This window comes from Myotis myotis, unplaced genomic scaffold (assembly GCF_014108235.1).
Source record: "Myotis myotis isolate mMyoMyo1 unplaced genomic scaffold, mMyoMyo1.p scaffold_m19_p_16, whole genome shotgun sequence".
In the NCBI taxonomy this organism is placed as follows: Eukaryota; Metazoa; Chordata; class Mammalia; order Chiroptera; family Vespertilionidae; genus Myotis; species Myotis myotis.
Genome location: NW_023416320.1, coordinates 1504130 through 1517376, shown reverse-complemented (window position 1 = coordinate 1517376; position 13247 = coordinate 1504130). Strand labels below are relative to the sequence as shown.

Here is a 13247-nt window from a genome sequence, read left to right as displayed (position 1 = left end):
AATACATCAACCATGAGAACAAGTGTGGGCCGAGCTCACATCAGTGCAAATACACGCAAGAGAACACTCACTCCAGAGTTATCTAGAGCTGGGTTCGAATTCTGGTTCAAACAACTGCCATTAGGAAGGATGCCTGGACTCTCAGATTCTTAGTTCGCTCACCTGTAGAATGGGTCTCCTACTTGAAAAGGTTTGTGGACGTTAGAAGTCTCAGAGGAGATCACTGTGCTTGCAAAAAGTGAGCACTGTGGGCAGCACAGTCGTTGCTCAGTGAGTATCCCTCCTCCTTTCTGCTTTCTGGGTGCTGGATTTCTTGCTTCCTGAGGTGTCTTACAGCCACCGAGTCTACACCCCAGAGATCCCCTTGAACCTGTTCAGTGACCTGCCTTCCCAAAACACACACACAGAGGACAGACGAAGCAACACAGCCAAGAAGCTGCTTACCAGACGCTGGCCACATACCTTCTGAAAAATCAAATAGAGCCAAACCAGCAAATGAAAAACCATTTCTAAAATCCCCACAATAGCCACAAGTCGAAATGAGCTGCACGCACGGCAGGTGATGACAAACACCCCGGGTGCGTGCTTACTGAGCCAACCCAACACGCGGCCGGGACAAATGACATTAATAACCACCCCGCCGAACACGAGCGCCCTGGTTGCCATGGGAACCAAAGGTAATGTTACACCGCTGGTGCTCTGATGGATCTCTTATTATTTCAATATTTGTAAAGTGATTTCTCAGGATGATCGGAACTATCAAATACATTCAATTACGCAGAAGACTGGAGGCAGCCAGCGTGGGGCTGGTAAGATTCCATGGGCCCTGCTCATTTTTCAGGGAAAACAGGACACGGATCGGGAGGACAGGCTGATATTTTTGAGGGGAGGATGACAACAGCCAGTTCTCCGTTGGCTTCTAGAATCGCTAAGCCTGGAACCTACTCCCGGCAGCTTTCGTCACCGGGGTGTGCACCGTCCTGCTTGTCGACACCCCAAAGTATTGCTGTTACTTTACTGACGGGGGGAAGGAGAGTGAGTCCCAGATGGCTCACTGACTTAGACTCAAGGACCAAGGCAAGGAAGTGCAGAGTCCCTTTAAATGTGGATTTATTTACTGCAAGGCCAGGGCCCGGAGTACCACTGTTCTTTGCAGGAACCCCTGTCAAGTCTGAACTGCTCGGTGAACAGCTGTGCCCACGTTATGGCTTGTATTTGCTCAGTTGGAGCAGTTATGAGCCCAGAGGACGCAGGGAGCGTTCCTGCTGTATGTCAGAGGAAGAAACATCCTGTACGAGGCGCAGGGCGGGGGAGGCGGGGATGCACAGGGCATGGCAGTGTGGGAGGCTGGTGGTGGAACACAGGCCTCCCTCCTGCCCCCCGCCTGCCACTCTGCTCTCCCGGGGCCAGCGCAAATCTGAGACCCAGGGCAGAGAGGCAGGGAGGGGCCTCGGGCCCAGGTGCACCCCATCCACTAGTCTGCTGACTGGATTGCACACAGAGCCCAGTGACTCTGTGATGGTGCTCTGTCTCTCATGCAAACAGCACAGAGGCCTCCAGGGCAATCTCACCCAATCTCCCTTCCATGGGACAATGAGACCCAGAGAGGGCAAGCATTGGACTCAGGGTCACACAGCAGGTTAGTGCTGAAGCCAAGAACAGAACTACATTATTGAAGTCCCTTCATCGAGTGTTCTACCCACGAGACCACACTGGGGCTCCTGGAGTCACATCCGATTTAATTATCATCCAGTTTAATGATGTGGATCAACTAAAAGGAATATAATGCCAGCCCAGGGATTTCCGGATCACTGCTATGCCAGGCTGGAAGCTCAAGGCTTTTATAAGCTTATTCATTTAATCTCAGCAACCCCGAGAGGCAGGCATTCCAACCCCTTTTGACAGATAAGCCAGGAGTTGGAGGGGAAATAATTCCCCAGGCAAAGCTGCGGGCTTGCAATGGGGAGAAGAGCGAGCCTCCCTCAGGCCCTAAATCTGAAGCTGTCAGAAGGGGCTGAGGGTGGGAGGGGCTGAGGACAAAGGGACACACCACACACGTCACAGCAACCCTCCCTCCAGTGCTTGGTCTCATCACCAGCCCCTGTGCAAAGGCCTCTCACAGGAGCCGGTGTGGGAGGAGCTCCTGCTCCCTGATCCTGCTGGGGCTGCAGTCTGTGAGGCTGCAGTGCCATCCCCTAAGGCACCTGCTTCTTAGGGATGTGGAGGCACAGCCCCAGGGAAGTAGTGGGGGGCGGGGGGCTTCATTCTTTGCCTGCAGCCCCTGCCAGGTGGGCAGGCAGCAGTGGGTGCAGCGCTGAGCCTGAAGGTTTGGATGGGCCCAGATGGACGACGCACGGAAGAGAATCAGGTCCCGAAAGCCACCCATGGAGCTGTGCCCCGAGAGCAAGCTCACAGCCGCACCCACAAACGCGCGTTCTATCTGACTCCGGGGGAAACGAGGGTGTCTTCTCTGACACACATCCCCCAAAATAGCCAAGAAGAATTTTAAAAAGGATGCGTGTCACATGCCTGCTAGGAGCCTACTTCAGTCCTGTTTTGACACATGTGAACTCCTGAAACCCTCTCTAAAACACAGTCACCCCATGTTAGAGCTGAGGAACCTGAGGTGAAGGAACCCCCCCACCAAGTCACCTCGTACTGAGCACGGCAGGTGTCTGAGACCAGACTTTTCTCTCTCCCATCACCACAGCTCAGAGGGAGAGATGTGGCCGGTCACCCTTGACCTCCGTAGATGCAACAGAATCAGATGGGCTGAGTGAGCCACAGGGACCCAGCTGCCACCCACACAGGCCTAAGGTTTCTGAAGTCCCCCAGGGCAGCCCCCCTGGCACTCCCATGCCACCTCGGGGAGCCCCACACAACATGCCCTGTGGCCCCCAGAGAACCACATCCTTCGAGGAACCAGGTCAAAGGGGTGCCACACGCAGACCAGATCCTCAGTGTCTGCCCCAGGCCTGGCAGCTGGAATATGTCTGAAGAAGGTAGCAGCAATTAAAACAAGGGCCGGAGGGACAGGTGACGGAGGGACAGAGGTTACCCAGCGCAACGACTCTACGTGGGACGTTTGAAGCAGCTGGCGCTTGATTGAACACCGCCCACCCCCCACACACACTCAAAGTGAAGTTTGCTGGTCTCGGAGCCACTGCCCAGCCCCACGCTGACGTACCTCGGAAGAAGTCGGCTTGCAGTATCCAGCTCCGAAGACCAGGTTCTCCAGAGAAAGGCTGGACTGCTCTGGGCCCGCGTCCGGGCTGCCCTTTCCAAGCCAGGAGCCTCTTCCTGGGCGAGTAAAACTGAAGAGAGAAGTGAAGACGGAGAAAGAGAATGTAGAGCAGTGGTTCTCAACGTTCCTAATGCCGCGGCCCTTTAATACAGTTCCTCATGTTGTGATGACCCCCAACCATAAAATTACTTTCGTTGCTACTTCTTAACTGTAATTTTGCTACTGTTATGAATCGTAATGTAAATATCTGATAGGCAGGATATATTTTCATTGTTACAAATTGAACATAATTAAAGCATAGTGATTAACCACAAAAACAATATGTAATTATATATGTGTTTTCTGATGGTCTTAGGCAACCCCTGTGAAAGGGTCGTTCAACCCCCAAAGGGGTCGCGACCCACAGGTTGAGAAAGATGATTCCACCAAGTCAGTTCCTTGGGGAAATGGCTGGGGAGCCCACAAGACAAGTCCCATAGAAGGGGCGGTCCTAGTGGGATCATGGCTGTCAGACTGCTGTGACGAGGAAGCCCACGAGGTCGATGCCGGTTGGAGATGCTGTAATCTGTTCCATGGACAACTGTACAGGCCCCGCCCAGCTCGGCAAGTCAACAGGAAGACCCGCTGATGGGCGTGAAGGCGATGGTCACAGGCAGATAAAAGGGGATTCGGAAGCCGACGCAATCACTTGGATTTCTCATATTTGGGTTCATGACCACCTCCTTCACCTTTGTGATTTTCCTCCATTGATAGAGTGACAAAGTCTCCGTGTTCTCATGGCTTCTTTCTCTCCATCTCTTTTATTAATTACCCTAACGTCAATTGTCTTCCATTGTCAAGACTATTTTATGAGCATTCTTCTTCCTGCAGGGAGATTCCAAGCCTCTGATGGCAAAGAGGCCCTGAAGATAAATACCCTCAGATGACATCATGAAGCACAGGTGCCCAGGAGGGACCCTGCAAGGGAGGGAGACCCCGTGTCTGCTTAGAACGCTGGCGGGGAGATGAAGCGAGCACTGTATTCTGCTTCATTCATGTAGTCAGGTATTCGGTGGGCGCCTGCCATGTGCTGGGCTGAGTCGGGGTTAAGGTAGCAATGTGATTACGGCACAGCCCTCAGGGTAAACACACTTTGGTCTAGAGCAGTGGTCTCTAACCTTTTGTTGGTCGTGCCCCACCTAAGCATCTTTAAAATCCTGATGCCCTAGCCCCCAGTGACATATAATTCTTATTATTCAAAAAGTGACTCCTAGTCACGTGGAGGAAGTTGAAAAGGCCATTAACTTGGTCTAAACAAGCTTCCAACGAACATGGCATCCGTGAAAGAGAAAAATAAAAGAACAAAATGACAGGTGAAGTACTGAGGAAGAAATCACTAAGAAATTGTTTAAAAATAATAATACTATGAAGTGATATGAAGAAATAGCAAATAAAGTTTCAAAAATATAATAGAGACCTGACATGCATAAATATGTCACAACATATGTTTATATGCTGTATATGAGGCCCCTAGAACCATAAGACATGCAAAAAATTCAGTTAATAACTCATTCTCAAATTATCCCCTTAAAAATCAAATTGCCGCCCCCCCCCCCCCATGGGGAGTGTGCCCCACGCTGGGAACCACTGGGCTAGAGAGAGGCAGGCGGAATACGAGAGGCGAACTCAGGCCAGTGAGTGTAGAGCAGTTTATAAGCCAAACTGGGTGGAAGGATGAGGAGTGAGGGATGTCGCCACAGTAGAGTGTGGACAGGTATTAAGAGGCAGCCAGTGTGCCCAGGCGGCCAGGGTTCGAGCCAAGCAGCAGCGCCTATCAGCTCTGTGACATGGGAGTGGGTTATTTTTATTTTTTTGTTAATCCTCACCTGAGGATATTTTTTCCATTGTTTTTTCAGAGAGCGGGAGAGGGAGAGCGGGGGAGGTAGAGAGAGAGACATGTGTGAGAGACACACATTGATCGGTTGTCTCCTGCTCGCACCCTGACTGGGGCTGGGAGGGAACCTGCAACCAAGGATGTACCCTTGACCAGGAATTAAACGTGCGACCTTTTGATTCCAAAAAGCACAGGCTGACAATCTAACCACTGAGCAACACCGGCCAGGGCTGGGAATTGTTTTTAAACATCCCGGGGCCTCTGTTTTTGGGGGTTATTATGAGGGTTTCATGGGGCCAGACGAGTGCAGCTTTAAGTGCTGTGGCTGATGAATAGAGATGACTCCATAAAGGCTGGTAGCTATTGCCGGCCACACCACAAAGGAAATAAAATCTAACATGGTCATTATTGTGGTTCTATAGCTATTGCTGATGACACCACAAATCCAATCAAGGGTAATAGACTCTTCAGGCTGATTTGCTTCTAACTGAGATGTGAAGCAAGTGTCCAGCTTGCTGGGAAGGAACATTCCAGAAGAAATATAGCATATATTTGAGCAAGGAGACATGTGGCACATTCGGGGGACAAACTATAAATTAATAAAATAACTCATTGCCTGGGTGGCATGACTCAGTGGTTGAGCATCGACCAATGAACCAGGAGGTCAGAGTTCGATTCCTGGTCAGGGCACATGCCCCGGGTGCAGGCTCGATCCCCTGCATGGGGGTCATGCAGGAGGTAGCTGATCAATGATTCTCTCTCATCATTGATGCTTCTCTCTCTCTCCCTCTCCCTTCCTCTCTGAAAGCAATAGAAATATATTTTTATAAAATGCCTCATTACCTGATGAAAGCATGGTCTTGATCCATTCAGTGGATCTGAATCCCTCAACTGACACCCGATGGTCCTCGAGAGGGTGAAACTGGGTCTTTCCTCTGTCGGCCTCAGGAAGGGACGGGTCTTTCTAGGCTAAGTTTTCATTTCACACCTGCTTTCTTCTGATTGGATTTACCCGACGCCTTGGAAATGGCTTTTCTAGAAAAGCCAGGGCTTGCCCTATTTGACAGGCATTTCCTATGACATTCAAGGGCTGTCTTTGTTCCCAGACACTGTGAGCGAACAAACAGAACCCTTCCTGCAGATGAGAGGGCGGGAGCCAGTCTATTTTTACCCCCGAGGAGGAGCCCGAGCCAGTGTTTCCATCGAGCTCCTCTCCTGCGAGTGGGGAGGCACCAGAGCGCTGCCCTGCCCTGCCCGGCCACTGCCCGCCCTGAGAATCACGAAACCTCGATGGACAGGACCCGTTCCTGTTAGAGAGGAAGAGCAGGAGTCTCAGGGCCGTCGCGTGACTTCTCAAACAGGCCCACTGAGGCACAGCCGAGCCAGGTGTAGCAGCCAAGTCTTCAGGTTGGGTCTGTGCTCTTATCCGACCCGGGCCTGTGCCCCCTGGGCTCCTGGTGCCCTCAGCTACCCCGGCAGTGCGGCTCTGCGCCCCACCCGCAGCCTGGGAGGAGCACCTCTGGTCAGTGCTGACCGACGCTGCCACCTCCGTGTCCCTCAGGCCCCTCCATGGTGGTGTGACCAGCAGGTGCCCTCAGGCTCCCGGCGCCGTACCTGATCAGGGGCTGCTGCAGGGCCACCAGGGCGGCGTGGACGGTCACCGAGATCACCGACAGGTGGAAATAGTCGAACATGACGGGCACCTGGTGGTGCAGGCCTCGGCGGGGGTGGAAGTGTAAGCCGAGCGTCCGGCTGCTGATCACAGGGGCCCCCGCCGCGTCCCGCAGCCTGCAAGGCAAGCGAGTGGCTCGGGTGAGTGACGGCGTCATTGCTGCCTCCGTCCAGGCAGGTCTGGGTGACAGCCTCACCCCGGCCACCCGCCACCATGCCTCAGCCATCCAACCCCTGCGAAGGCCGTCTGGCGGAAGCTCTTTCCCATGACGGGCAGATGGGGAAACTGAGGCTCGGAGGAGGGGAGAGAGACACCCCGCTGTTTCCTGGCAGATCTGGGATGTGCGCTCCGCTGTCACTGCCTCCAAGCCCACCGCCAAGGATGGAAGGACAGCCAGACTCTGCCCGAGGCTCGACTCAGGGGGGACCCTGCCTGGCCCCCCATCCACACTCACTTTATTTCCCGACAGATGCCAGCACTGAGCTGCCTCTGCGAGTCTGCATTGTCCACTAGACCCCACCTCTTAAGACCAGGGGATGTGACAAATTCAACTTCATACCCCAACACCTAGCACAGTCCATGGCAAACTGTAGGAGCTGGCCAAATGTTGGATTATTAAAAGGAGCAAGTGAAAGAATGCATGCACCCTACGCTCATTGCAGCCTTCGTTTACCGTAGCCACGATATGAAAGCCACTCCAGTCAGTAGGTGAGAGGATTAAAAGGCTGTGGCGCACACACAGTGGACCATTACTAGGCCATAAGAACGAGCAAAATCTGCCCAGCCAGCGTGGCTCAGTGGTTGAGCATCGACCTATGAACCAGGAGATCACTGTTCAAGTCCCAGTCAGGGCTCATGCCCAGGTTGAGGGCTCCATCCCCAGTGTGGGGCGTGCAAGAGGCAGCCGATCAATGATTCTCTCTCATCATTGATGTTCCGCTCTCTCCCTCCCTCCCCTCCCTTTCTGAAATCATAAAACATACTTTTTAGAACATTTTTTAAAAATTAAAAAGAGCAAAATCTTACCCTTTGTGACAGCATGGGTGGACCTAGGAGGTGTTATGCTAAGTGAATAAGTCAGTCAGAGAAAGGCATTTCTGAAGATGTTCTGAGGTTCATGGCCATGAGGCTGCCCCAGGTGGGGAAGGGCTGGGGGAGGGAAGGTGGTGCCAGGATTCACAAGTTCAAGGGCACTCACTGCTGCTCGCTGTCCGTGAAGTGCAGGTCCACCTTGAGCTCAAAGTCGACTTCACTCAGGGCCTCTTCCACCTGCGGGAGAAACAGAGCTCGCGGGAGTTCGGGGTCAGGTCTGGGAACTGTGAGTGGGGAGGCTGAATCGGACACCTCCGGCAGGTCTGTCCCAACGTCTAGAAGAGCAATCTCACCAGGAAGCAGTGACATGAGATCACACTGGTCCATGCATGTGCCCGGAACTCTGGTGGGACAGGGTGTCTGTGAGCATTGCATGGGAAACGGGAGGGACTGATGCAGTCAAATTTGGGGAGAATCCCATTGGCCAAAGAAATGCTAGTTAAACAATGTTTCTACATTGCAGGACCTCAAGAACCTCGTTCCCCAAACAGATTTGACATGAAATTATTATTATTATTATTATCATTATTATTATTTTATTGATTTCAGAGAGGAAAGGAGAGGGAGGAAGAAATATCAATGAAGAGAGAATCTTTGATCTGCCGCCTCCTATACACCCGCTACTGGGGATTGAGCCTGCAACCCGGGCTTGTGCCCAGACCAGGAATTGAACTGTGACCTCCTGGTTCATAGATGGAAGCTCAACCACTGAGCCACGCCGGCTGGGCAGATGTGGAGTTATTCTAAGCAGAAGAACCGTGTCCCAGGCCAGCGCCTGCCGGGGGAGCGGGGAAAGCCACCTGGCTAGCGGCGGGTAACACTGGAGGTACTGTCACCTCTGCCCGTGGGCACCCTCGCCCGGCGGACACCATGTCCAGGTGTACAGGGAGCCCGATGCTGGGGCAGTGGCGTCGTTTCCCGAGGTGGCTCAGCATCCTGAGGAAGCCCATCCTTTGCCGCGAGGCCCGTTCCACGTCACCATTTATGCTTTAAGGCGCTTCGGCATTTTATGGCCGCGCCATGGCTGCGCCCCGTCTGAGCTTGCCAAAGCTGCTTGCGTTCATTCGCTGGCGCCTGCCTGTCCTCCCTGCCGATGCTCACACCCGTCTAAGGATGCGCCCGCCCTCCCTTCCCCACGGGAAGCACCGCCGCCCTCCCCGCAAAGGGGAGCCGCTTGCTCAATACCAGACCCCACCACCGGCCCTACTCAGCGGGGACCTCTGCTCCCCCGTAACCCACAACACCCTGCCTGTCTCGATCTTCGCAGTCAAGGCTTCCCATTACTAGTACATTTGTTTGTTTCGGGTTTACAGCCCGGAAGCTTGTGAGCCAAATTCCATCTGAAGACATATTTGGCTTCGTCCTCAGAAAACTGCAAACATTTCAAAATCAGGCAATTGCACGTTTCTATTATAGATTTCAGCTCAGGAAAGAAAAAAGGAAGGAAGGGAGGGAGGGAGGGAGGGAGGGACCCCTGATCAGGCCATGCAGTTGGAAGCTCCGCTTGGCTCAGGGGCTCCCTGAGGCTCTGACTGCCTCTGCCTGTGGCTGAGCCCCGGCAGCTACCCCCCCCCCCACCCATTTCTTGCCCAGCACCCCGTCGCCTGGCATCATTAAGGGACAGTGTCACTTAGATTCCTCTGGCCCTGGTGCAGGAACAGAGCCGCCACAGGAAACACGAATGCATCTTGAGGAATAAATAAAGCTCATCTCCCCCCACCGCTTTGGGCTTCGTTCCTTTGCCAGAATGTTCTCAGCCTGCAGGGATGGCACTGTCTCACCTCTTTGGAAATATATTCCTGGAAGCTTAACTCAGGCTGAGACATATGGGTGGAATTTATCTTTAGGCCCCCAGTGTTTTAAAATTTGTTGTAAAAAAAAAAAACCTTTAAAAGTTAACATTTTGCTGGGTCCAAGGGCTATGAATAACTTCATCTCCGCGCTCTGTTTTGCATAATCAGGAAACTCGCTGTGTACACACAGCCCAAGCGTCGCAACCTCCTGCGCAGCCCCAGGAAGTGAGCCTGGCACGGGAGCCCCCCAACCACCTTGTGGGGGAGCTTTTGCCCGGAGCGAAGATGCACGGAGGAGCGCTCCAGATCCAGGCTCACGGCAGCTCCTCTGGGACTTGGAGGGAAGCCGGGCCGGGATGAGCGGGGCTGGACTGAGCCCAGTTATGACTTCACCGATGTCTCCAAAATATTTCATTGCAAGGTGTTCCAGGATGAAGTCACTGCCCTCTCTCACCATTCATTTCATCGCTGCCTGCTGAGCTGAGCTCTGGGCCGTCCCACGGTCCACCATCGGAGGGACACACACACACACACACACACACGCTCACACTTGCACACACGCACACACACGCTCATACATGCACACATTCACATGCACATGTACTGGGTCTTTCCATGGCTCCGCCTTTTCTTGGTTAATGCCATCACCTCCCTTCAAGGGTCCTTTCCTCCCTCCTTCCTTCCCTTCGGTTCTTTCCTTCTTTCTTTCCTGCACCAGGAAGCACTTTTGTCCACGGTAGTGAAAGTGCAGCAGCTAGTACTTACTGCAGACTCACTCCCAAGCAGGCAGGGAGCTCCCAGCCTCCACATACGGTCTTATCTAACGTGGACAAACCATTGCGCTAAGCAGAACAAGCCAGTCAGGGAACGACCAGTATCACAGGATCTCCCTCACAGGTGGAATCTAATGAACAAAATCAACTGGCGAGCAAAACAGGTCCAGAGACACGGATGCAAGGCACAGACTGACAGAGGCCGGCGGGGGGAGGGGGGAGACTAACCAGAGAACTTAGATGCACATATGCACAGCCCATGGGCACAGACTGACAGAGGCCGGCGGGGGGAGGGGGGCGACTAACCAGAGAACTTAGATGCATATATGCACAGCCCATGGGCACAGACAAGCTAAAAACATGCCACTGTGCCCTCTGGCAAGAGCGGAGGCCGCCACTGCCTCCCTCCCCGTGGCCTTCAGAGCACAGGACATCTGGCCCACTGGCCTCTCCAACACCACCTCCTGCTCGCTTCCCCGCACTCACTGTGCAGGTCACCGTGACCCTGCCGCTCTTCCTGGAACCCCACCCTCCTCCCGCCCGCGGGGCCTGTCCCCCAGAGCTCTGGGTGCCCAGGCTCCGCCTCAGCACTGGGGTGTCCGCTCGGGTGCTGGCTCCCAGGGAGCTGCCCCCACCCCCCGAGCCTGTCACTTGTCCTGCGGGAACTTGTACTGAGCTGAGCTCTGGACCGTCCCATGGTCCATCATCGGAGGGTCTCTCCCAAGGCAGCAGTGAACCTTTCCCAGTGGCCGCCAGGCGCTCGCTCCCACTTTGGGTGGGTCCCGTGGAGCTCACAGGATCCATGAGGAGCAAACGCCTCCTGTTGACACCCTTATAAATGCATGTCACAGCCGGGCGAGCAGAGCACACGTGTGGGAAGGCTCAGGGACGAACTTACCTGGTTTATTTGATTACATTGGGGCGTATGGATCAAACATGAAAATATAAGCCCCAAAGCACCAGGGATGGTCTCTCCCTCGCCATTTTATCCTGGGCCCGGCATGGGTGTGCTTAACGGGGCATACATCCCGGATGGGAGGTGGATTCATGAGCGAGGAATGAGTGGGAGCGTTTCACTTCTAGCCACGCAGGGGAACGTGGTCACCACCTGGACCATGAAGGGTGGGGACAGACAGCCACGGGAAGGGGGGGATGACAGGTGGCCTCAGGCATAGCACCTGGGACTGTGAATAGCAGGCAGGCCTCTTGGTCTGTGTTCCGGCTGGGAGTACACGCCCCTCATTCAAGGACGCCCAACAGGAAGTGCTCCACAGGAATGCAGCGATGGGGACTGAGGGGCCTGGGGAGTGGCAGCAGTGGGTTCTACTCCACATATTCCTCTGACGTGCGCTAATCTGACGCGCAGGGCAGCTGTGTGATTGTGCTGTTGTTGTCCATCCTCACCCGAGGATGTTTTCCCATTGATTTTTAGAGAGAGTGGAAGGGAGGGGTAGAGACAGAGAGAGAAACATTGATGTGAGAGGGACACATCAACTGGTTGTCTCCTGCACACCAGCCTGCAACCGAGGTACATGCCCTTGAACACACTCGAACCCAGAACCCTTCAGTCCACGGGCTGATGCTCTATCCACTGAGCCAGTCTGGCCAGAGCTGAACAGGGCATCTGCAACCAAGATTCCGGCAATTAATGCGAGGCTCCCGGGCCTCTGGGCGTTTACTCTTGCCGTTCCCCCACAGAGACGCCCTTCCTCTTCCTATCAGCCTGAGGAACGCTTGGCGTGTGCACCCCAAAGCCAGCTCCCCTGAGAACCACTGGCGTCCCCCAGAGCCCAGCTCCCCATCCTGGCTCACTGGTGCTCACTTGCACACACAGCTAGTACAGTGGACTCGTCGATCAGGTGCTGGTACACGGACCATTTCCCTGATGAGCTATCAGTCACTTGAGGGCAGAGGAGCTGCGGCCTTCGTCGGGGTCGCCCCTCATCCAGAGGCTGGGCCCAGAGCCCTGCACGAAGCGGGTGCTCACAGACTCCCATGGGCTCACCCACAGGTGGCCTAACAGGACAAATGGTCAACGGAAAGGTGGATGACAGTCCACACGTCCGTCAACGGCAGCATCGTGGGCTGGGAAACGAGCGAGTGTAGGAGTGAAAGAACGAGCACCTAAGTGAGTACAAGCAGGGAGGTGGGAAAATCTCGCATCTGGGAGACGCCAGAGCAGACCTCCCGCTCCCCGGACCGCTCACCCCTTGGCGGACACAGCAGGCCCTGGCAGGAACCGCGCCTCTGGGAAGGAACCAGGGCGCGTGGCCGCTGGCGGATCCACAACTCACCCGTTCACCGTCCAGCAGCAGGTGAGCCCGGAAGACGGCGGCGTCGCCTATGGGCACCTCCTCGTTCCTGTACAGGATCTGGAAGACGCGGCTGTGCACGGCGCTCTCGCGGACGCAGGCCGCGTGCAGGCTGCCGGCCTCTGCAAAACAGGAGGGCGAGGGGCCGTGAGCCCCCGGACCCTCAGACCGCAGCCTCCTTGGTGTCGGTCCGGCACGAGAGCAAGGCCCCACCCCGTTCCCCTTCCTGCCGTGTGGCCTTGGTCAGGCCACGGAATCGGGGCGTAAATGAGGGAGAGTCCTGGCCGCCCACTTCTCATGATGGACATGCGGCTCCTTGAGATGAGGGTAGGAGTGTGTGTTGAACTGTGCAAGTCTCCCCACCGAGCAGACTCCCTGGCGAGCCGAACGTGGTCCCAGGACGATTGCTTCCTGGGCATTTCTAGAATCGGGGACCACGGGGCCACCTGGGGGCCCAGCTGGTTAGGTTTCCGGGGAACGGGCAGAAG

The 13247-nt window shown here is 54.8% G+C and overlaps 1 protein-coding gene across 1 annotated transcript in view; it reads right to left on the bottom strand.

Moving 5' to 3' along the window:
- Positions 1-13247, bottom strand: part of FAM135B (family with sequence similarity 135 member B) — a 50079-nt gene that overhangs the window by 23309 nt on the left and 13523 nt on the right. The window contains exons 3-6 of the mRNA XM_036338394.1: positions 12742-12881; positions 7988-8058; positions 6732-6905; positions 3188-3314 (exon numbers count right to left, since the gene is read on the bottom strand). Coding sequence (XP_036194287.1) covers positions 3188-3314; positions 6732-6905; positions 7988-8058; positions 12742-12881 — 512 coding nt within the window. The remainder of the gene's footprint in view (positions 1-3187; positions 3315-6731; positions 6906-7987; positions 8059-12741; positions 12882-13247) is intronic.